This window comes from Silurus meridionalis, chromosome 28 (genome assembly GCF_014805685.1).
Source record: "Silurus meridionalis isolate SWU-2019-XX chromosome 28, ASM1480568v1, whole genome shotgun sequence".
Lineage (NCBI taxonomy): Eukaryota > Metazoa > Chordata > Actinopteri > Siluriformes > Siluridae > Silurus > Silurus meridionalis.
This window is the reverse complement of record NC_060911.1, coordinates 11,307,240-11,333,995: the sequence shown is the minus strand read 5'-3', so window position 1 is coordinate 11,333,995 and position 26,756 is coordinate 11,307,240. Positions and strand designations below refer to the sequence as shown.

Here is a 26,756-nt window from a genome sequence, read left to right as displayed (position 1 = left end):
ATCTTTAATGTATTGTATCGTTGTTATTCTTTTAACTTAATCTATTCTGGCCAACCAGCTCTGGCTTAAAGGTTGTTGTGTATAAAAATCTGAGTTTTTGCAATAAACACACCAAAGTCAAAGTCACTGAGATCACCTTTGTCTCATGTCTCAACTTCTCCTCTATATGCCAGATTTCATGCATTGTGCGCCTGCCACATAACGAGCTAATTAGATAATTGCATGAAAAAGCATGGGTACAAATGATTCTGATAAAGTGGTCAGTGACTGTATATAAACCCATTAGAAAGCAAATCTCTCAAATGAACCCTACATTGTGATGACATGCACAGTGTTGTTAAAATATTTTTTTACCCACAGTATTCTTCTGCTAAGTGCTAATGTTTTATTTTAAATAAGCCACCCATTTAAATAATATCAAATAAGCAACTGAGGCCAAAGCCTGTTGTCATAACCAAACACAATTTATTGATGCAAATAGTTGAAAAGCATACAGAAAATTATACACTTAATGGTAAATACACATACCTGCAGGTATTTTACATTATGCATTAAACAATTAAGTAATAAAAGGGCCGAAATAAAAATTCGCAGCAGTAAAAAATCACAACATTCACAAACTAGACAGTTAAAAGTCAGTTTTGGAAAGCCAAAAAACAAACATAACATATTGGCTGAATCGTTACTGAATCGTAAGCGTAAAAATTCTGTTATGAAAGTAGTTAATAGCGCAGCTTATTTATAAAGCTTTCTTATGAAATGCAAATGTGTGGTGGTGATCATTTCCTTTTACATTGATTTCTGTTGGTTGTGATGAAGACTGAGAAAAATGCTCACATGCTCCCTCACACACTCTTACACACACCCACAAACACACACATTCCTTCTCTCCATCCCCAGATGAACATGCGCTCTCGCACCCCTCACTTGATCCATTCCTCATTACTCCGGCCGCTGCATCGCCACGGCGGTGGGCTCACCGTCCCGGTTGCTGTTGCCGAGTGCCTGCAAGTTGGTGTAGTCATGGCGACCGTCGTCCCGGAGACAGCCAGCAGGGTCGTACTGCTCGTTCTCCAGCCTGGTGATCAGACGCTCGTCCACGTCTCCCAACTCGGCTCCCATCAGAGAGGGCTCCCCCACCACCATCACATCCTACACACAGAGAGAGAGAGAGAGAGAGAGAGAGAGAGAGAGAGCATTTGTTGAACATCCTGTCAAAGAGAAGCTGAAATGATTTCCTATACTGTACTTACATAAAGTGCGTGGGCACACCAAGATTAAAGTAGCAGTCACTATATCTTCTCTGTATCTATATTGTGCCTAAAAATAAATTTCTGCATTCTCGGATTGGGATGTGAATAAAATATCTAATTTTAGGATTATATTTTATATTAGTACAGTAATAACAGTGGAAAGGATATATTGCATAGAATTCAATTAAATTTGGAGAGAGAAAGAAGGGAGGGATGAGAGAGAGAGAGAGAGAGAGAGAGAGAGAGAGAGAGAGAGAAATGCACAGTGAGGGGGAGAGAGGCACAGAGAGGAGATCTTTAGAAACAAAGAAGCAAGCAGAAAGAGAAAGTTTGCCTAACGTCCTGACAGACAAAACATTCTCATTTAATCTCACATCTTCAGGAAGTCTACTATCCAATTCAGGCAGAATTAATCAATCATATCCAGCTCACACTGATTTCAATCATCACTGTAGAGATGTAGGTATTTTAACCATATCCTACAGAACTACAATGTAAGTATGCAGCTACGACTTTAATGTTATGTGGCCATTTTACACTGTATGACACTGAGTAATGTGTTCCATTAGGCAAATGTTATATTATTAGTCATTGTACTGTGTAACTGTGTTTTTTTTGCACAACAGTTTTTTTATGTAATTAAATAATATCTATTATAACATTAAATTATTATCATTGAATTAACATGCTTTGTGTTGGAATCATGTACAGAATAAACCATTGCAGTATTTATTAATTTAGTGATCAATATCTGTCTGTCTATCATTATTGCTTATCTATCTATCTATCTATCTATCTATCTATCTATCTATCTATCTATCTATCTATCTATCTATCTATCTATCTAACTAACTAACTAACTAACTAACTAACTAACTATGGATTCCAGAGTGTGTGTGTTTATATATATATATATATATATATATATATATATATATATATATATATATATATATATATATAATGAACATTTAAATTAGAAGAATTTGCAGGAAAAATTAAATTAGAAGAATACAATTTATTCCGACATCGTCTTTGATTCCCTAACATCAGGAAACTTGAAATCCTGAACTTAAACCTTTTTTCTCCAAAAAAACCCAAGACAAAAACATAAAAGGTACAAAATTGCACTTCTTTAAACATATTTCAGTGTATTTCTGTGTTGGAAATGTAGAAATGTACTTAAACGTGTATATATTAGAATACATGTAGAATGTCATTTTGAATGATTTTATTTGATAAATAGACAAATAAAAAAGAATGCAGTCTAATGTAATAATGTATCTTGGTATGTCCATAACGTTGCTCTGAATTGAATTAGAAGAGAGCGAGTTAGTGAAAGAGAGAGGGGGGGGGTAGATGAGCGTGAGCAAGAGAGAGCGGAATACAGTGGGGGAGGGCGGTACAGAGAGATAGAGGAGAAAAGACAAAAAGAGAGACAGGTAAAGGCAGGGGGTGGGAGGCAGGGAAAGAAAAAAAGAGAGAGGAACGGGTAACCAAGAGTGGAAAACAGAATATCTAATATGAATATGAGCAAAACATGTAGCATTTCTAATCAAAACACGTCACATGCCAGACATGTGAATTTGCAATGTTGGTTGAAAGTTTGAACGTGAGGGATGAGAAAGCACAAAAAAGAATCGGTTCATGCATACACTGTCCAACACACATCCACACACATCCACACACATCCTTATCTACAGACTCTATTTCTTTGCTCCTTAATTAGCTCATTCAGACAAAGCATACCTCCAACATGTTCACCAATTAAGCTGGTTCGCATGGCTAATTAGATCGTTAAGGCAGCACATGCTGTGCGATAGCCATCTGTACATGTCACTCACCTACCTAAGCTCCGCCTCCAGCCACCCGCCACCCCTCGATTCACCAGCGACGCGTTTGGGCTGGGGACCAGAGACGGACAGCACTAATTATCATCAGATCAATTATGACTAATTTGCTATCAATTATACAACACATCAATTAAAAAAAAAAAAGCACATGATCAGGTACTGAAACAACTTCTAACTCTTAACAATTACAGTTTAGGATAATATCAATAATTCAGAATCAAATAATTCAGTATTTCAAAGAAATTACAAAAGTCACAGCAATTATCATTAGACTATACTGTCTAGAAAACAATGATCCTAATCTTTGAACCCATTCACACACAGACACACAAACACACATGCACAGAGATTATTCAGTCTAGTATGTTGTCATGAGTATTTTCATTGTATCACTACGTGTGCATGTTTTGTGGGTGTGTAAGGACATACTGTACCTGTGTGGGCAAACTGAAGCTATTGGCTGGGCTGCGTTTCTTGCTGTTTCCTGCGCTGCTACTGGATGCACTACCAGCTGAGTTCCGCCTCCTTCTTCTCTTTGCTGTAGGTTTGGCTGCTTCCGCTGTAAGTTAATGAAGGGAAAGATGTGAGGTGAAAATATATGACACCAACAAATTCACTGGATAAAAAATGTATACAAACAGTATCTTCATTTGTCCCCACACTGTCAATATACTAACAGTAACTGTGAAAGTTCTACATTATATGCTATTGTATATGTCAAGAAACTGCTTTATGTGAATGTTTTTAACCTCCTCTCTGTGTACTGTGTATACTGGGTTTATATTCCTTTACCTGTATTCAAAGTACCATATAAATATAAAATTCATATATTACAGTTTTTCTAGGTTTATTTCTAGTGTTTCTCAGTTTAGAAATGAAATTCTCAAAACTACTTGTTCAACATCCACGTCATTTAGTCGCTTGTGCACATCATAAGAACATTTGTTGCTTTGATCAAATTGCGGATGCTTTAGTACATTCATTTATTTGATTGTGTACAATTGTCTGTTGTTTCTGACATTATCAGTTGTTTATGTCATGTTGATAAAAATATATTATACTGGTTTCACCTAAATTGTCTTACAGCTTTTCTGTTGCTTTGGAGCGTTTCTCAAATCATCCTTAATATTTGCAAATAAGTAAATGCCTTTCTCAAAACAATTTTTTTGAAAACAGCAACAATTTTTTTTTTTTTGCAAAAGCCTGTACTTTTCTCTAAATCCTTAGTTCATCTCTCAAAAGCAAGTATTTGTGTCGTTGAACATATCATATGCACATAAAAAGTCCCTTTGTCATTGTTCACAAACAAAATCATTACAATGTTTAGTCATGTTGTCAGTATGATGGTACACAGTTTGAGGATTTCTTGATATAAACTATTGTTTAGATTACATGGATGGAAAATGCACAAAATTAAAATGTCTTCTGTACAGCATCTACAGTGTAGAGGCTTTTGCAAGAAATCCAATGTGTTGTTTGTACAAATAGCTTTGAGAAATGCACTTACTGATTTGCAAATATTAAGGATGATTTGAGAAATGCTCCAAAGCAACTGAGAAAATTTTTTATTATATACATCACACATTGAGACTACTTTTTTAGAGTTTGTCTGATGAGATGGAGATGCCACACAAAATGCTAAAACAAACATGTGTATACAATGTTTGTATACAATCTAATACAAAAACATGTGAACGTGCATGCAAGCAGTAACCCAAAGCTCAGGCACAAATTGGAGACTGGAGCCTGTGTCCTCTCCTTACGACACCTTGTTTAGTGTACTTGCTGTTTATTGAATTCTTGTTCTTTATCTTGGTATCAATAAATGTTTTAAACATTCATTCACTGCTGCTTTTTAAGTTAACTTGTTACAAATGTAGATTTTTTTCCAGTCTATTGTAGGTGGCAATAAAATTCATCAGTTTTCAACACCGATATAGTGCACCCCCGGAAGGAACGAGAAATATGATGAATGGATGGAAAGATTACATTAATGGATGAGCAAATTAATTGGTTGGATGGAATAACTGGATGGATGGATGGATGGATGGATGGATGGATGGATGGATGGATGGATGGATGGATGATAGATAGATAGATAGATAGATAGATAGATAGATAGATAGATAGATAGATAGATAGATAGATAGATAGATAGATAGATAGATAGATATAAAAAATGTGAAAAGTTAAGTGTAGGGGTGGTTGGGAAGATGGATGGAATATATATGTAGATGAATTGATTGTTTGGATGATTAAATTAATATCCATTAATTTAGCCATCCAAACAATGGATGAACAGATGGCCAGACAGACAGACAGACAAATAGATAAATGGATTGTTAGATATATGGATGGATAGATGGATGTGGACTTACATTTTTTGGAACTTGGCTGAAACATTTCAGTCTTAAAGTTAGGCGAAGGTCCGACTAAAAAAAAAAAAAAAAAAAAGCACCCTGTCATTTGTGACTTATTCACATCAGAAAAATTGTATCTTAGTGACAAACATAAAATCACCCAGATCTTTAAACAAAAGCACAGATTTAAGCCAAAACTGTCACACAGGGAATGAAACAGAGAACATGCTGAGTTATCTTTTCTTTTTACAAGCCATTTATTGAGAAGAAAGTAGAAGAGTGTTTAAAAAGCAGTAAAACAGTGCAGAAATAACGATCCCACGGTCACAAGGCTCATTAATTAGGCAGGATGTGTTATTGCAGAATTTCACAATACCCCTGACAATCTGTACTCTGGTCTTTGAAGTGTTAATCATGATTGTAAAGTGTGTTTGCAGTGAATAAAGCCATAAATTTCATGATCTTATTTACCTCTGTAAGAACAAAGTAAAAGAAAATAAAGGCTTGAGGGGGAAAATGGGGGTAAAGGAACAATAAATCTTTTTGTTATTATTCCCTACAGATAGATAGCCGTGGCAGGAAAAATAGTTTGTCCAAAAATGATGTTGCGAGATGTGTGCGTGCGTGCGTATATATATATATATATATATATATATATATATATATATATATATATATATATATATATATATATATATATATATATACCTGGTGGTGTTGTCATCCTTTGCCACTGGTGAAAGAGGCATGTTTTTAGGCAGTCTCTGGGACTCAAGCCGTACGTTTTGTGCCTCGACATAAGCTCCTGCATTGGCTCAAGAATCATACACAGCTACACACACACACACACAAACACAGACACACAGAAACACAAAGAAATGTAATTTATGTAGCATTGTTAATTTTTTTACATTTTTGTATGCATTTATGTTCATAGGGGAGTGTGTGTGTGTGTATGTGTGACAGAGTATGTGTCTTACTCTGAGGTAGTTCAGCGTGAGATTGGTTAGTCCCACTCTGCTGATGTTTTTGGACAGTTGCTCCAGAGCTCCAGGGTCTTGTGCCTTGTGCAGGAAAACACACACACACACACACACACACACACACACACTCCTTTTATTCTGTTTGCTATTCTCTCGCCACTCCGGCCTGATAGGTCTCTAATTCATTAATAGAGATGTTGCTATGGCAACAACCCAACAGCGCCACTAGAAGGTTCTACCTCGATTGATAAAAATAACCCAGAGGAATTTTGTCATAGCACAGGCTTCTGAATTAACGTTATCAGCATCAACGTAACGGTTACCCTTTATTTAGGCCATTTACTCTGATTGGACAACTTCAATATCAGATTGGATATCAAGATTCTGAGCAGTGTTGGTAAACAAAAATTGCAATCTTTGGAATGCTACTTTGCAACACGCTTGGGAGCCCTTATTTTATGTTAGGCTACTATTCTAAGTTAAATTAAAATAAGCATAATTAATAATGTACTGAACTATTGAGACACTGTATTAAATATTTTGATGTTTATCAAGTGATCACTGGATAAACATCAACAATGCACTGCTGCTAATTAATTATGGGTAGTTAAAAGTTCAGTAGTAGCTGTAGTTGATAAAGCAGTAAAAAATCCTTTGTACAGAAAGATACATGACATGCAAATGTCCTCCAGGATATTTGATCAATGGATCGTATAGATTACGGTGGGAATGAATCATGGAGTCTTTAATACCAATAGATAACAATAGACACATAAACCATGCATCAGCAATCCATCAAAAACTAGGAACTTTTTTTATAACAAAAAATTGCACACCTTCAAGAACACCATACATGCAAACATGCAAACCAAAATAAAAAACCCACAGTAAAACAAAGAAACATAAACATAAAGTTCTGTCAGCCAATTAAGTTATTTCTATCATGAAAATTTAAATGTAAAAACTGTTTGTTACTGACTTTTAAACGTTTGCTACATTGGAACAACACACTCCTTTTTGTGTAAGAATTAAAGAAGCCAACCAGTGTGGATTTGGAAAAGCATGCCTATTCACACCTGCTGATAACTCGCTTATACCCAACCACTTCATACTGTAACAATAATCATTGCCTGGTTACTACTTCTTTCAACGGTCACAACAAATAACCAAATAAATGAAAAAGGAACGTATTACATGCACTAACAGCAATAGACTTAAAATATCTTTTAAACACTCTGGCATGTATGGATAAAAAGATCAGATGGTTCGGAGAATATAAGAAGACCAGTAAATGGGAATGGGAGTCATATAAATATTTGAATTACATGACCAACCTGCCATTCAGTTGAGCAATATTTGACCCCAAGCATCAAAAAATATCTTATAAACTGATTTTGTTGATTAGCAATATTTGATTCAGAGTAACAAAGAACCTAGCCATTAGAGTTTCACAAGCAAGTGCTCTCTTATTCCTGGTCCTAAGCCCAGATAAATGGGGAGGATTGCGTTAAACGGCATCCAGCGTAAAACGTGTGTGACGACGATGGACAGGATTAGAAACTAGTTCATTAGAGGGACAGCGCATGTAGGACATTTTGGAGACAAGGTGAGAAAGGCGAGATTGAGATGGTTTGGACGTGTGCAGAGGAGGGACATGGGGTATATCGGTAGAGAATACTGAGGATGGAGCCACCAAGAGGGAGGAAAAGAGGAAGGCCAATTAGAAGGTTTATGGATGTGGTGAGGGAAGACATGCAGGCAGTTGGTTTGAATCAGGCAGATGTAGAAATCAGGGTAGTATGGAGACGGATGATCCGCTGTGGCGCCCCCTAACGGGAGCAGCCAAAACAAGAAGATTCAGAGTATTAAAGAATATCTGATTCATTGACCAAGAATCAAACAGTAATAGACTCCATCATACAAAACAAAAAGATATGATCTAAAAAGTGTCCAATTAGTTTGCATGACAAAAAACAGTATTCATGTGAATATTCGTTTGTTTGACTTACATGAACAGCCAGCATGCTGCGAGGAATGAGCTCATTATAGTGTGAGATGGTGAAGTGCCACGTCTTGATTCTCATGAGGTCATCAAAGGTAAACACCAAAATCAGTCGGCCTTCTGTGCATACCTAGGGGAACAAATATAGAGGTAAATGAAACGGTAAGACAGACATTAAACCAGTTCATTAATAAATTGCAAAATGCTAAAATGACAGTGGTCTCATTTTTCAAACCAGAAAGCAATTTCTTTAGCAACAATTTTCAAATACTTGTGATCATAAAAAAAAAAAAACAAATCCCACAACTCTTACATTTGCAAAGAAAGTAACCAATATAATTAATTATATAATTTTATAAACATTCATTTTAATATATAAACCAAACATAATGAATATTTAAAAACATTCATGAAATTTCATAAAAGGGATTTAAAAGAAATCAATCAAAAACAAAAATCTATAAATTATGACAAATACATTTGTAATGCTAAAAAAGTAATGGTACCCTGTAAAAAGTGGAAGGGTTAATGAGTATCTATTGTACCTGTTGTACTGCAGTGGTTTAACTTAAAAACTGAACCCTGTTTCGGTGCACTGTGACCTTTGCCTTTTATGGAGTTTTGTGGGTGTCATTCAATGTAAATCAGCTGAGCAAAGAACATGTTTGGTAATTCCTAGAACATTTACAATTCTAGGTGCATGCACACAAAGAAAGTTGAGTTATTGGCTTATGAAAACTTTAAGATTCACAACGTGAAACTCAAACCCAGGTTTTGATGACGATTAACACACAATCAATTTTTAAAATGGATTCACTTTCTGTTCAGTACTCTATGTGCATTATATTATTATTTACGCTAGTCAGAAAGAGGGAAAACTAGAAAAGAAACAGAAAAACATGAACATGACAGAGAATGATGGAGAGTGTGTGCAGTCTCGGGAAAACAGAAAAAGTATGATGGAAACAAAGAAAATAATAAGGACAAAGATGTGCCTTGAGAGGTATATACTTAATAACATATGGTATAAATAAAATAGAAGTATAAATAGCTTTAAAAATGTAAAACATACTTATGAATTGTGCATTATACTCCAATGTTTCTGTACGTTGTAATGCACAGATGATCTTTAATGATATCCTTGGATTTCAGTAACTAAGATGTCTTACTCACTTTAAATCCTCAACATTGTTTTCTGTTCAGAGAGCCAGTGCTTCAAATCCAGCGAAAAAATGATTTACTCATTAAACTGCCAATTTCAGAGGAGAAATTTCTCTATTTGGATCTCTGAACCCCAACATTCTGTTGCCGGAGGAACGGTGGGTAACCGAGAGGTTGGCATGGCAACAGGCAGGATGTAATCCCAGCAGACGCACTCTAATCAATGCTTCCACACACACACACACACACACATGCGCACACACGTAACACACACACACGCACACACAAACACAAAAAATATTTGTGCAATTAGCTCAAATCTAAGGTTTTTTTTGTAAATCAATATTTAATTCACCAATAGCAGTCCACTAAAGAGCAAAGTTGGATATAGATCTGCCATGCAGAAGTTTGCATTAGCATAGAGTGATAAATGAATATGATACATTAATATAGAGATATAGAGTAAAAAAATATTCATAGCAGGTGAATTTGAGTTTCTTTTAATTAAGACTAGTGGATGCAACAACAAAAAAATAACATTTTTAAAAATGAATTCTTAAATAATAAATATTAAAAGAGAAACCAAAAGAAACAAAGAAAATTAAGTAAAGAACAAAGAAAGTACAAACAAATGATAGATAGTTTTTCATGTTATTTTCATGTTAGAAAGAAAGAAAGAATTCTGTGTACTTTCACAGATATTTCCCCCCTAAACCTCTAGAGAAATAAATAAATAAATAAATAAATAAATAAATAAAGAAAGAAAGAAAGAAAGAAAGAAAGAAAGAAAGAATCAAATATAGTGGTATAAGAAATACCTGACCTGCATATTTTTATCTGTTCTAAATGTACTTTAAATTAATACTTTTTCAGTTTTCCATTACTTCTCTTTCTTTGCACTGAGCCAGAAGTTTACATTTTCAGATGACAGTAAAAATACCTTGTAAATGTTTTATAGTAATTATGTGTTCTGTCTTATGTTATTCAATAATTTAAATTTAAATTTCGTAAATCATTAGGATATTAAACGGAACTTTTAGCTATGTTTCCACAAGGACGGTTTTGATTGCCAGATGTGCGCATCATGGCAGATTTTAGTGCTAGATTTGAAGCTTACCGCATCAGTAAAACAAAGGTTTAGTGATGAAAAAAACAATTTTTGATGGACTTAATTTTTTTTAATTATATCTGACTAAAGAAATGATGTGAGAAAATGTTTATTTAAAGTTGAAACCAGATTTTTACATACACTTTAATTTTTTTACTGTCATACATTAAATCAGAGTAAACTTTTTTTTGTTTTAAATCAATAAATATTAACATATTTTTTGCATTTGTTAAATGTAAGAATCGAGCGAGTGAGAATTTTTATGTATTTTTATTATCACTTTCATCAAAGTCAGAAGTATGCATACAATTCCTTAGTATTTGGTGGAATTGCCCCGAAACTGTTTCACTTGGTCCAAACGTTCTGGGTATCCTTCCACAAGGTTTCTACAATAGTTTGCTGGAATTTTGGCCCACTCCTCTTGACAGAACTTGTGTAACTGTGTCAGGTTTGTAGGCCTTCTTGCTCGCACTCGCCTTTTCAGTGCCGCCCACAAATTTTCTATGGGATTGAGATCAGGGCTTTGTGATGGCCACTCCAATACCTTGACTTTGTTGTCCTTAAGCCACTTTGTAACAAATTTGAAGGTGTGTTTGGGGTCATTGTCCATTTGGAATACCCATTTGCGCCCAAGCTTTAACTTCCTGGCTGATGTCTTCAGATGTTGCTTTAATACATCCACATAATTTTCTTTTCTCATGATGCCATCTATTTTGTAAAGTGCACCAGTCCCTTCTGCAGCAAAGCAGCCCCACAACGTTATACTACCACCCCCATACGTGACAGTTGGGATGGTGTTCTGAGGCTTCAAAGCTTCGCCCTTTTTCCTCCAAATATACCGTTTATAATTATGGCCGAACAATTAAATTTTTGTTTCGTCAAACCACAGGACATGTCTCCAGAAATTAAGATTTTTTCCCCCCATATGCAGTTGCAAACTGTAATCTATCTTTGTTATGGTGGTTTTGAAGTAATGGAGTTCTTTTCCCTGAGTAACCTTTCAGCTCATGGCGGTACGGTATTCGTTTTACTGCGGATAATGACACTGTCTTACCAGTTTCAGCCAGCATCTTCACTAGATCTTTTGATGTTGTCCTGGGGTTGATTTGCACATTTTGCAACAAAAAACGTTCCTCTCTGGGACTCAGAATCCGTCTCCTTCCTGAGAGGTATGATGGTTGTACAATTTCATGTTTTTTTATACTTGCGTATTATTTTCTGAACGGATGAATGTGGGATCTTCAGGCATCTGGAAATTGCACCTAAGGATGAGCCATACTTGTGGAGGTCAACAATTCTTTTTTTCTGATGTCTTGGTGGATTTCTCTTGATTTTCCCATGATGTCAAAGAAAGAGGCTCTGTGTTTGAGGTGTGCCTTTATATGCATCCACAGGTGTGCCACCAGTTAACTCAAATGGAATCATTTAACCTATCAGAGGCTTCTTAAGCTCATCTGGAGGGGTTTTTTTTGTTTAAAGGCACGATAAACTTAGTGAATGTATACTTCTGACTTTGATGAAAGTGATAATAAAAATACAAAAAATTCTCCCTCGCACGATTCTGACATTTAACAAATGCAAAAAATATGTTAATATTTATTGATTTAAAACAGAAAAAGTTTACTCTGACAGTAAAGAAATAAAAGTTTTTGTGTTTTTTTCTGAAGTGTATGTAAATATCTGGTTTCAACTGTATACGTACATATACTGTGTATATATATATATATATATATATATATATATATATATATATATATATATATATACTGTATATATATATATACTGTGTATTAGTACAATACTAATTTATTAGTACAAACTTTGTTTTGAAATGTTACTCAGAACTGCAAACTATATATATATATATATATATATATATATATATATATATATATATATATATATATATATATATATATATATATATATATATATATATATATATAAATATATATATATATATATATATATATATATATATATATATATAGTTTATAGTTCTGAGTAACATTTCAAAACAAAGTTTGTACTAATAAATTACATAAAAATGTTTGAAAAACAATTTTATTATTTTATTATTAATTTAAAGTATTAAATACAACATTTATGACAAGTATTTCACAATTTTTGTTGAGTTTACAGTACATCTACAATTCCCCTTGAAAAAGGAACAATCAAAACGAGAGTCAAAACCTCACAATTTTTTTTGTCACATAGACCGCAACCCCTGCGAGTATCGAGGTTGCACTGTATATTTTACATACATTACTTCTCTTTCGTTGCGCTGAGCCAGATGTTTACATTTTCAGATGACAGTAAAAATACTCTTGTAAATGTTTCATAGTAATTATGTGTTCTGTCTTATGTAATTCCATAATTTAAAACATTATGGTGTTTTAAATTTCGTAAGTTATCAGGACATTAAACTGAAATTTTAGCTATGTTTCCACAAGGACGGTTTTGATTGCCAGATGTGCGCATCATGGCGGATTTTGGTGAAAACATTTTTTTCGATGGACTTACATTTTTTTTATGATAAAAACTGTAGTGGGTTTCTTGGCCATAACTTTGTCACCAAGAATTTTCCAGAGGTTCTCTATTGGGTTGAGATCAGGACTCTGGGCAGGCCATGTCATTATTTCAATGTTTTCAGTTTCAAGGAACTGCTTTACCTGTTTTGCTGTGTGACATGGAGCGTTGTCCTGCATGAACACTGCGGGCTGATTGGGTGATGAACGCAGGGAAGGAACCATATGTTGTTGAAGAAGGTTCTGATAAACATTTGCATTCACTCTGCCATGTAGCTGTATAAGAGGCCCAACTCCTGCTGCAGAAAACATGCCCCAAACCATGACACTTCCTCCTCCACTTTTCACTGACTTCTTTACACACTTTGGGTTCAGTCTTTCTCCAGTTTGTCGCCGAACATAATGTTTCCCATCGGACCCAAATAAATTAAACTTGCTTTCATCACTGAAGTGAACTTTGGACCAGTTCTCCTCTGTCCACACAAAATGCTTCTCAGCAAAGCTTAGTCTAGCCTTTTGATTCTTTCTGCTAATGAGAGGTTTGGTCACTGCAGAGTTGGCTTTCAGTCCAAATGCTCTTAAACGTTGAGACACTGTATGACGAGACAGATCCTTCCCCTGTTCAGCGCTGAACTGGTGAGCAATTCCAGCTGCAGTGTGGAAACGATAGCCCATTGAGATCCTCCGCAGTATCCTGTCCTCTCTTGTATTTGTCTTCCGTGAACGACCAGCCTTCTTGGCGGACTTGAATGAGTTTGTGATGTTGTAAAGATTCAATATTCTTGAAATCACAGATTTGGAACAACCAACTTGTCTTGCTATGGCTGATAGGGTCATCCCTTTGGCCTTCATCTGGACAACCTGCTGCCGGAGCCTTTCAGTCACTTTAGAACGGCACACCATCTTGCAGAGTCAGTGAAACTGGAAGTTAGGCTGCCAGTTAAATAAGGGTTGACAGATAATCAAGGAACTGGGAGGTATCTGAAAGTGTTCTCTAATTTTGATCAGTGTGTTTTCTGCAAAATAATGTTTTTTTTTAAATGCCTTAGTTATTTTGTGGAAAAGGTGTTCTGGTAGCATGGAATAGACAGGACAAAAACTCCTTCAACTGTTGAGCATTGACGATGACATTATTTCAGAATTGTTCAATTGTTTATAAATTGTTCTCTAATTTTGATCTTCAGTGTATATATATCAGTGGTGGACAGTAACAAAGTACCGTAATTTCCGGACTATAAAGCACACCCATATATAAGCCGCACCCACTGAATTTTACAAATATTTTTATTTTTAACATAAATAAGCCGCACCTGTCTATAAGCCAGGTCTACACTAATGAACTTTACACAGGCTTTAACGAAAGACACGTTACACACGGTGTAACAGGTGAAATATGTTGCGCTTCCTTTAGGAGCATAGCGGTATTTTGGGAATAGCATGCCACTGCATTTTCTGGTAGTTTCTTTGACTAACCTGTAACGCTGTTGCCAAGAAAAATAAAAAAGCATGAGTTTTGGAAACCTGTCTGTGCTTATATGATTTCTGTTGTAACTGGAGTTAGCGAGCTCTCCCTTCACCCAGACTCAACACGTTACAACGGCTTGTATCTAAACAGCAGCCTACCAAGAAAGTCATTGTTCACTGTCTTCCTCCTTCCTTTCACAACAATTTCTCTCGGGAGTTTGTCTTTTGGCATCGTCGTGCATTTAAAGACCTGGTGAAAGCTTTTCTCCCAAAGCCGTGCAGCTTAGAACACAAGTGAGGTGCGTTTTTTCGTTACCGTTCGGAAATTTCATTCGTCTAATGTTATGTCGCTCAGTTCTTTGGCTTGAAGTTAGTGAAACCGGGAAAAACAAGGAAAAATTCATAAATTAGCCGATTTGTTGTTTAAGCCGCGGGGTTCAAAGCATAGGAAAAAAATAGCGGCTTATAGTCCGAAAAATACGGTAAATGTAATCCGTTACTGTACTTAAGTAGTTTTCGCTTGTATCTGTACTTTACTCACGTATTTCCGTTTTTGGGAAACTTTTACTTTAACTTTACTACACGTCAAATATCTTACTCTTTACTCAACTACATTTCGCAAAATCAGTCATTCCTTTTTATTTATGAGTGGATAAAAACTGGACAAGTACGCAGCAATCCACCAATAAGGGTAGCGTGCATACTATTTTAAACTTGTTTTGATTGCTGCTTGGATTTAGGCATAGGTGACATAGGCAGCCGCTCGGGGTGGCATTTTCCCGGGGGTGACATAGAGCCCTGCTCATTTGCACGGTCGCATCAATTATTATATAATGTCACGGTCAATGAACCTGGTGTGCACCCACCACCCCGAGAAGTTTCTCATTCATACACTCAGAAAGGAGAGGCGGGGGTTGGGTGACGTCACCTCAGCCTTCAGGGTTTCCAGTGGGAGAACTGATATGACATGGAGTGACATCACCTCAGTAAAAGCTGAATCCCAATTTACATTATGATGACAAAAAAGGTCTAAACCTTCAGGAGAGCAATTCAGAAAAAAGAGGAAAGTAGTAGGGGGAACCCTCAAAAGATAAAGGTGTGTATGCAGCTCTATCACTCCTCTCATTATAAGGATTATTTAGTCTAATGCATTTGATGAAATTGGCTAGTAACTGTATATAACAGGTGATACAGTTAGAAACTTCTATGCGTTTACATACAGAGCAAACATATTTATTTTAGCTGTATAACATTATAATTTATAGTATGTAGTTTATCATAATGCGTGTAGCAACAAAACAATTACAACTTAACTAGTCCAGTTGGATTGTAGTTAAAACAGCATTTATTGATCTGGTTACCTCTAACTGAGGTGATGTCATAAAGGATTTCTGTGATTGTACTGAATAGGTCCTAAACTGAGTTCAGTAAGAGGGGAAACTCCAGAGCAGCTTAAAAGGCTATTTTAAAAGACATACTTTATAAAGATATAGAAGGTTGTATGTATCTTATTGCTACAATTAGCCAATGAGTTTTATGGTTCTTGGTTCTGAGAGTTTAATAAATTTTGCACAATGACACATTTTGCACAATTGCACAATGACGTGTATTTATTTGTGCAATAAATGCATTTAGGGTGATATTTAATCTAGCTCTCAGAAATGTGTTCAATGTTGTGGACTGCTCTGAGAATTTAATTAAAATCAATTTATTTTTATTTGTATAGCGCTTTTAACAATGAACATTGTCTCAAAGCAGCTTTACACGGAAAATGTGGTGATAAAAAATGAATAAGATTGTTCTTAATAAGTGTCAGTTTGTGCCTGATGAGCGAGCCGGTGGCGACTGTGGCAAGGAAAAACTCCCCGAGATGGCATAAGGAAGAAACATTGAGAGGAATCAGACTCAAGAGGGAACCCATCCTCATTTGGGTTGCACCAAATGTCTATTTATTACATATAAACGATCGTCCTGAGTCAGTGTAGAGACTAAAAGTACTTTTGTAAGAGACTCAAAACACTTGTGTACATCGCTCTGGATAAGGGCATCTGCTAAATGCAGCAAATGTAATGTAAATGTGTAGAAGACTGTTGACATTAACTACAGTCCAAATCCATCCTCAAAGCTCCTGTTCTTACTCCATAATTTCATGGAACCACAGGCCATTGATAAGAATATGTTTTACTCATCCAGTGACAGTAGCTGAAGCAGCTAAGCTGTAACTAATCAATGGTGAAGATGTTGGGTCATGGTGTGGTTCACCCAGGGCATCATTCAAGCTAGAACCGACATTTCCATTGGTGGTATCTACTTTGCACAAACATACAGTTCAACATCAGTTTAACAGCAAGCAAAACATTTTGAAAGTAATTAATTATGGATGAAACTCCTGACTCTAACTTGCCACAGCACCTGTGTCCTTATTTGCTATTGATATTTTGAAGTAAAAAAAAAAAAAAAAAAAAAAAAAAATATATATATATATATATATATATATATATATATATATATATATATATATATATATATAATAACAATAAAAGAAATAAAGATATACATACACAAAACTGATTAGTATCTGAACTGTAAAGTTGTGGGTTTAAGTCCACAACTGGACTGTCATTTAGCCTTTACAGCAAAATAAGCATTATCCTACACCAAATCTAATTTAACAATTAATAAAACCCTCCAAATATAGCTACAACTCACTAGATATTTTAAGAGAAAATAAGAACATAAACAAACAAACAAACAAACAAACAAAAATTTTAATTGCTTATGATTCTGTTTAACTCTGACAAAGTTACACTATAAATGAAATTAGGGAATAAATATTTAAAATTAATCACTTAATAAATGGGGAAATTTGCAAGATGCAACTTCCTTCTGAACATTTCTCAATTTTTGAATGTTTCTAATAATTCATAAGGCTGAATGTGTTTCGGTAGTAGGGTCGAGTGAATGTAAATAAAATGTACATTTTTTTACTTTTTAAAAAAAATTGTGATTAATGGAATGGGGATGTTTCAGACATCAGTACAAGCAATAAGGGTCAGGCACCTCCGGATCTGTGGCATTTTTTTGTTTTTTAACCAAATACATTGACTGGGGGCCAGGTTTATTCTGCCCTGCATTGTTCTGTTTGCTGTTTTTTTGGATTATGGACTGTATATTTCAGACCTGGTTAAGTCGGCCCATTTCTCCTGCACCTCTGTCCATAAGTTTTCAGACAGTTGCCTTTACTTTTTGCCTACTATCTCATTAAAGACTGTTATTTTTAACTATGCTTGCGTCCTGCATTTTGGGTCCTTCCATGCACATGCCTGACAGAATAACCTGGCCAAACATGGACCCTGCAAGTCACGGACACAGCCAAGATGATCGATCTTTGGAAGCTCAGACCCGTCAGAGAATGGAGTACTTTAGGGCACATCATGCCTAATCTATGCTATGCCATTCGGCCCTAGACAACTTAATGAGATGGCTGTCCCTCTGACCCCTGATCCCTGCTGGTCTTCCAACAAGTGTTTAAAAAATACAAAACTGCTTAAACAGTGGGAAATAATAAACAACAAAGAACGCAACACATTTGTAGACAACAAACGTTTAGAGACGGACATGGAACAAGAAAATGGAACAAATTCTGTAAAACGCAGAAAGAGGGCTGGCTACTGCATTTTATTTAAAGCCAATATGTAGCTTTATTACCATCTTAGATCGCAAGACCCTACAGCGGATAGTAAGGATGGCTGAGAAGATCATCTTGGTTTCTCTTACTCCCATCATGGACATTTACACCATCCGCTGCATCCGTAAAGCCACCAGCGTTGTGGTTGATAACACACACCATTGACACGCACTCTTCACTATCCTGCTGTCTGGAAAGAGGTAGAGAAGCATTCGGGCCCTCACATCCTGACTGTTTAACAGTTTTTTCCAACAAGCCATCAGACTCCTCAACATGAAGGAACTGGACTGAACTGGACAAACACTGAACTAGACACACAGACAATAAACGGGGGTTTGCTGTTTGCAAACTTTAGTTATACCAAAAGATTACATCCAGACAAATGTTTACATGTGTACTGTATTTATTTATTTTTTGTATACGGACGATCCATTTTGCACAACCTTCTGTACTGTACTGTACTGGTGGATGCTACTGTGTTACTGTTTTTCCTTGTCTCATGTTGTCTCTTGTCTTTTATCCCCACCCCTTTTGCACTAAATGTTGCACATGTACACTTTGTGTTGTTAGTTTAGAGTTATGTGTAGGTCTGTGTTCCTTGTGTTCCTTTTGTTCATTTATGTAGCATCGTGGTCCTGGGGAAACGTTGTTTTGTTTTACTGTGTATTGCACTGTATATGGTTGAAATAACAATAAAGCCTACTTGACTTGACTTGAATTTTTAGTAAATTTAACGTCTTCCTAAATGCTGACTGTTTGACCATAGCCAATTTTACGGTATACAAGTAATGATAGATAACAGATGACAGTAAAAAGATTATTTAACTCTCTTACAGGGTCACACCTAGTTTACTTTAGCACTTTGTTTACCTCAGTACTTCGTTTACCTCAGAACGTAGTTTATCTCAGGATGTTGTTTACCTCAAGACATTGTTTACCTTAAAACATTGTTTACCTCAGGATGATGTTTACCTAAGGCCGTTGTTAGGATTGCTAGGATGTTGAAGCTGAAGTAAGCAGTTACTTCAAAATATAAATTGGTATTTTTGTATCAAATAACGGTGTGTCTCACAATAATCTTGTCTCACAGTTAGTGTTCACATTGTTTTGCAGCTACAATTCATTACATGAAACTAAACAAAAATTTTTGTAAAATCAAATTGAATTGAACATCCTAAAGTAATCAAATACTATTTTTATACCACAATAGTTTGGCAACAATTTTCATTGAAAATATTTTATTACCAATTTTAATGTATATTTTTAAATATATAAAAAATATATAAGATATTTGTAACCAATTATAGCTACAATTTATCAACAAAACCTATTTGTTTCTGTTATCACTTGCGTGATCACTTTTTGCACCTCATATTAGCACTGTGTCTTTTGTCTTTTTTGGCTCAAAACTTACTGCCTTCTACAAAGTGATGACATCATATACTACAATATATTGCTATGACTGACAGGGGAAAGGCATCATGACCAATTAGGCTCTCTACATTATCACAATTTCAGGATTAGAACTCTATTTTGATCTTGCTCACTCTTTATATTATATATGTATGTATGTGTACATCTATTTACAGACTAGGGTCCATGCTGACCAGTGATGACCTCTGATTTCACCATCCATGCCATATATAAAAAAAAATGAAGGGGGTGGTGGTGGGTGGTGTTGGTGGGGGGGGTTCACCCCCACCATTTACCAATTAGAATATGATTTCTTTTTATTTTTTTATTTTTTTTAAAAATGTATTTGACTTATCACAAGTTGAAAAATCTTAGAAAAATTCAGACGAGCTTCATGTCTTTTATTAGAGACATGACTGACATTACAAACATATGACTGTACTTCCTAAAGCCCGAATTGCTGTATTAGGCTTTATACTCTATTGTACTATAAATGGAATTGTTTCAATGTTTTCATTGTCCTAAAAGTTTTATTGATCTATTAAACTGCAGTTAAGCAGATTACAGAGTAATGCTTAGAAAATATCAAATCATAAATGCGTGGCAAATTTATTCTTAATATAATACAGTTTAGTATAATGCAAATGTACTGTTTTTCGGCCCTTCCAGGGAAAACTTTTGGTACATCTAAATTAATCTACTAAAATGAGCTTGTTATTTGGGCCTCTGTGAATCATTTTATAATCGAAACAATCATATGACTAAAATGGGCATTTCTATGAACCTGTGATCTGGATTGACACCAAAAACTCCTGTCAAAACAACTGTTATAGACAATTAATGAACCTTCTGACCAATCGTAATAATCATAATCGAAAATCTTTAAGTGCTGTGATCAAAATAAATCAATGTCTATAGCTGTCCTGCAGCTGCAGCAATAAACATCATTCGACATCATCCTCTCAATGATCTAAACTGATCTTACAAGCAAAATACCATAGACCATAATAGTGTCATAATTATCACACCATGGATTGATCCCATGTGACTGTACAGACTAGGTTATGAAAAGTTATTTATATTAGGATAGGTATTACTGTAGTATATAATATTGTATAAATTAGATTTTTTGTGATTTGGCAACAATAAATAGACTTTTTCAACACATTTTAAGAATTAAAGAGGGAAAGGAACTGAGAGACTGAAGGCAGATTCTGATTGAGTGAGAGTGAGAGCAAGAGAGTGAGAGAGAGAAAGAGAGAGAGAGAGAGAGAGAGAGAGAGAGAGAGAGAGAGAGAGAGAGAGAGAGAGAAGGAACAAGAGGTGGATGGGGGAAGAGAAAGGGGGAGCTATATTTTCCTTTTTTGTTTTGTGCAGCTCAGCCCTGAATTCACAATGAGAAGGAACACATTACTGCTCACACTGTGCAGCATGTGTGTGTGTGTGTGTGTGTGTGTGTGTGTGTGTGTGCGTATGTAATGATGAGAGAACAAGGGGTTTGTGTGTGTGAGCAAAAGAATATGTGAATATATAAGTGAAAGAAAAAAGATGTGAAATTGTATATAGTTATGTATCAACAACTGAGTTGCTGCTGATGATCGTTTGTGCGTATATGTGTGTATAGGTGCAGTGTGTGTGTGTGTGTGTGTGTGTGTGTGTGTGTGTGTGTGTGTGTGTGTGTACCTTTGTGAACGTGGGCTTGCCATGTTGGGTTATCATGGTGCACTGGTGGCAGTCTACAGTGATGGCTGAGCTGTTGAATGACTCTTTTGTGTGCTTGAGCTCGAAAAACAGCTCGTACACTCCTCCTTCGTACAGTGTGCTGAAGAAACGGGGGATCAGTGCCCGTCCGATTGCTGGGAGGAAGACAGAGAGAGAGAGAGAGAGAGAGAGAGAGAGAGTGAGAGAGAGAGAGAGAGAGAGAGAGAGAGAGAGAGAAGAGGAATAAAGAGAGAGAGAGAGAGGGGAAGAAGTTTGGGGCTAGGATTAGGGATACCACTTGACACATTGTCTATAAATCCTAACCATGTAGAATAGTATAGATTCGAAGGAATTAAACAAACTGCCGAAGAAAGTGTAGAAAATTCTATTCATATCTTCAGATGTAAATATATGTATATGTAAATATATGATTATTTGTTCAGGTTCAGCTGGTAGTCCTTTTAAAAAATGATAAATAAACAGTCTACTGAATCAAGCTGGGGCTTCAAGTCCAACAGCAGACTGTGTGTGCACACACACACGCACACACACACTACTTAGAGCTCTGCGGTTGTCAGTCATGCCAGGAGACGCATGTGAAGTCTGAAGCAGCATGTTTATTTAATCACCTCGTACCTGCCAATCAAGTCTTGCCCCGTACATTCGGAATGAGGGTGGTAAAAGTGAAATTAAGTCCCCTCGCGCAACCACACATACCCCCACACGCTCACCCCCCTACATCTATCTATCTCTGCTCTATCCCCCCACACACACTCTCTATCTCTGCTCCTGCTTTCCTCTCTCTTGTCTATTTCTCACATCTCCCTTTCGCTCCCTCTCTCTCTCTCTCTCTCTCTCTCACTTTCTCTCTTTCTCTTTCCCCCACTGGAATTTGTGAATGACACTGTGCCTGAGGGATCATGACGATGATGACAGTGTTGGTAAACATCTCTGTTGTTTGCCTTGTTGTTCGTTGATGCTTTTTATTCCAGTTTGGAATCACAGTGCCGATTAAGCAACATCTGCAATTCTTCAATTAAAAAAAATACTTTTGAGGCAGAGACTCTTTTAACCCAGGCAGAGCTGTTTGATCCGCCTTCATCAGAACCCGCATTCACAATCGGTTTTAATCTGAGAACAAATTTCCCGACACATCACACTCACTGTATGTCTTTGGTCCATCCTCGAGACAGAAGGAGAGCGTTAACGCCGCATCGTCCTCGAAGAACTCGGTGCAAAACGCGTCCCACCATAGTATATCACAATCCTTTGAAAACACACACATACACAAACACACACATACAAACTGATAAATGTATGACCCTGATATTACCACAGTGACTACAGATGCCTTTCTTTGCATATAAAACTTACATCCTACATATCACCCCCACTTTGTGCATCAGCCATGACTTCATATCTACTTGCATTCATTTCTATTTCTATTTCACTTTATATACTGTAGTGGTTTAACAATACACATAATGGTCATATACTGTGATGGATAAAAAAAAGAATGCAGCTCATTTTAATGAAAAAAAAAGAAAAATTTTAGTTAAAATTATAATTGAACATAGATCTAAAGAGCAGAGAAGAGAGAGAGAGAGAGAGAGAGAGAGAGAGGGAGAGAGAGAGAGAGAGAGTGAAAGAGAGAGAGAGAGAGAGAGAGAGAGAGAGAGAGAGAATGAGAGAGAATGAGAGAGAGAGAGATCGGAAAGAAATAGTCTCCTTGTGTCGGTTTGGCAAAAAAAAATTTATTCGAAGGAATTCTAGAAGCTTCCCTCACCAACCATTTTAATCCATGCAGGGCCACAGCAGCACATGAGGTAAGCCTACAGTCAACTACAGAACATGAATTAATATTAAATAAAAGATATACTATATACATTTTTATATAATGCTCATTATATATATATATATATATATATATATATATATATATATATATATATATAAATATAATATTAATATAATATACATTATAGCTATACAGTTATTTTATATATATATATATATATATATATATATATATATATATATATATATATATATGTATAATAAACATTATATATATATATATATATATATATATGTGTGTGTGTGTGTGTGTGTGTGTGTGTGTGTATATTAAACATTATAGCTAATTACAATTAGAATGCACCATATACCTGTATATATATCATACCAGCAGAATTGACACAAATGACATAAACTTGCAGCTTGTGTTTTAAGATAATACACCTGTGGCAATAAGTCTGTTATACCTGCTGCGTCGAACACACAAGTTAAAACAACCTTTGTTCAGTGTTATCAGTGTGAATTTTATTATTCATCACCGAATTTATTCACACGTTAAATATTATTGTGTGCAGCGTTAAACGAATACTTGCAGCCTGGACTCTTAGAGAACTGTGAAAAATGAATCCCCTGTGGGGCTAAATAAACTCTAACTCTAAATTGAACAGACATTCCGAAAAGTCAGATAAATTAATTATTGTATTATTGAATTATATGAATGAACACTGTATGGTCGTCGGTAAACTGTTACAGTGTACAACAATAACATACATGAGAGATTTTTTCACACGCTCTTCAGTTCACAAATTCAGTGCCAAATTACCACCTACAGCTGCCAGACACCTGTGGTACTGAAACTGGTAGGTGTTGAGTAATCACCTATATTAGATAATAAACATATACAGTGCAATCCAGAACTATTGGCACCATTTTTTTTTTTAAATAGCACAAATTAATGAATACTATATTATGTATAGTTTATATTACACATAAAACTCAAATTGTTTCCAGTATTAGAAACAGTGATTTGAATCAATAAGTCTTACAATTCTAACAATGTTTTTTAACCAAACAGTATTTGCTCTACAAAACACTGTGATTTGGATTGTACATGTGGGATTTGAAATAATCTGCTGAAATCATCAGCTAAACAAGCTGTTTGGAAAACTTGTAGAAGTGAACCACATACTAAAAGTAAAACCTGACCTGTATCAATACGACAGTAATCTGCATTGACAAGTTGTCAGGATCTAAATGTTTTTAAAACACCATTTGGGGGCTTGGTGACAAGTCAGGACTGGACAGACAGAGAAATCTACTGATAGCCAAAGTAAAATATGAATCATTGATGTTTTGGGACTGTTTTGGTCACATGTGTGAAGAACTAAGACTGTGTAATGAATTACTACGAGGGACAGTAATCTGCTTGCCTCTTTCATGAGGTTCAAATCTGACCAGACCCTTTTACGTAACCAAAACTGTGATCCAGAAATACTTCAATTTCAAGATAAAAATATGGTCTAACACAAATGTATGTGTTTATTTCTTCGAATTAACACCTCAGTGTCTATTCTTGAGCCTTACAAAAGATCTGGGTTCTGAAATGAAACACTAAATCCACATGTACAAATACAAGAACATAATGACAAGTGAAACTGTAAGAAAGGATCTTTGTTGTAACTTTTCCAACTTTTCTAGACTTTATTCTCGGAGCACAATCTTTGCTCTGTAATTCTGTCCAACTTTAAATTAAGACCTATGCCGATGAACATTCCAGTAAACTGTGATGATTTAACACTTCCTGTACCAAATAAGCACTTGTTCAGTAAACGATGAATCGAATCCAAATCCCACCGATCTGAAAGATCAGACTTTCGATTCGGCTGTAAATGTGCTGAATTAACCCCTGAGATGATGAATGATTAGTAATTGTGGTGAATTCACACCTCCGCTCCTAAAACAACAAGCACAGAGCAAACAGTTACAATGTTGTCTTTATATACACTATTCTAAGTCGAGAATTACAATGTTGAAACATTCAGTACATACGTCTACAAGTTAAAAAAAATTGAAATTATGTGGTGTTAAATTATGCACAAAGTTACAGGATACACTGGTGCCTTAACGCTTCTGATGCTGAAAATGATTTTGGTAAACAACTTGAAGAAGCAGCGGTGAACAAATGAGCATATATTGTTGATTTAACACAGAGTTTTTAATTAAAGTATTGCAGTGCAGTGCAGTAATAACGTACCACAGTGGATAAATAATGTGTGGGTCTGAATTCACTCTTACAGTGTTGAAATAACACCTACACTATGAATATATAGAAATAATTTTTGAATTAAAAAAATTGTGTTAGGATATATAAAACCATGATAAACTCACTCATGGTGTTGACGGATAGATAGACAGATCACTATATTCATCCCAGGGGGAATTTCCAACCTCCCGTGTTAATTATGATGCTCATATAACAATCACTGACCCACGTAACACACATGCATACGCACACAGGCTACAGTACAGTGTTGAGAAACCCACAGTGTTAATATATTCTGTAAACATAAACATTAAAACAGTGTTTAGTGGATTTTCAGTGTTGAGTTAACCCTCAACCATGAAGTCTTAAACCATTCAATAAAGTGTTAAATTAGCAGTGCAGTGTGTTATTTAATTCATGTAGCCTCACGTCAACATTTGCAGTGTTGCATGAACTCATGTTGTTTTTATATATGCACTGACAGAGTTTCGGTGCCTCGTGCAGAACTGTGTTCATTATAATTATGCTCCTGTAATGCACGCTGAATGAACCACCCACAGCGCATTGTTTTCCAAACCATGCAGTGTTGAATGAACTTTCAGTGTTGCATGCCAAATGAAGCCATGCAGCACTGAATGAACCCCATACAGTGGTGGATTAACACCTGTGGTGCTGATTTAAGTCTGATTGCGGTTAATGAAGCACTGCATCAGTGTACTGTTCATTAACGCATACAGTCCTTAAAGAAAGAAGGAAGAAAAGGAAAAGAAATGCAGCTCAGGTACGTAAGGTATGAGTGTGTTAGTGCAGTGGGTAACTCCCGGCTCCGGCTTTGGTGTGACGCTTTGCATGCTCACCTCTGTACGGCTCTGGAGCCGCTTGTTGAGCTCGTGGATGCGGTACTGCGGCTGCGCGGCGCTGGGCGCGTGCCTCCGGTAGAACGGGCCAAACGGCGAGGAGTAGAAAGGGTCGCGCGGCGCGCCGCTCATCGTCCCGGGTGCCGAGTCCGCGCGCGGGCCGCCGCTTCCTCCATACACACACACACACACATACACACACACACCGCCTGCACGTGGGAGCGCGGCGCTCGTAAACACGCACATATACCGCACGCGCCCTTGCGTTCGGCAACGAGCGCGCGCGTACCGTCCAATCGCAGCGAGAGAGGGAGGGACAGAGAAG

At 36.1% G+C, this 26,756-nt stretch overlaps 1 protein-coding gene across 3 annotated transcripts; it reads right to left on the bottom strand.

The window, feature by feature from the left end:
• Positions 1-443: 443 nt before the first annotated feature.
• On the bottom strand, positions 444-26,756 carry ldb2b (LIM domain binding 2b). 3 transcript variants are annotated; one of them, XM_046842843.1, is made up of 10 exons: positions 26,432-26,756; positions 22,679-22,781; positions 21,497-21,669; positions 8,459-8,581; positions 6,447-6,530; positions 6,175-6,298; positions 5,485-5,538; positions 3,541-3,665; positions 3,102-3,157; positions 1,017-1,152 (listed from the first exon to the last, which is right to left on the bottom strand). In XM_046842843.1, the coding sequence occupies exons 1-10, from the start codon at positions 26,675-26,677 to the stop codon at positions 1,146-1,148; spliced, it is 1,095 nt and encodes a 364-aa protein (XP_046698799.1). In that variant the 5' UTR covers positions 26,678-26,756; the 3' UTR covers positions 1,017-1,145. The 3 variants fall into 3 exon arrangements, with proteins under 3 accessions (XP_046698798.1, XP_046698799.1, XP_046698800.1); XM_046842844.1 differs by having other exon boundaries at positions 1,018-1,152; positions 3,098-3,157; XM_046842842.1 differs by lacking the exon at positions 3,102-3,157 and having other exon boundaries at positions 444-1,152; positions 26,432-26,755.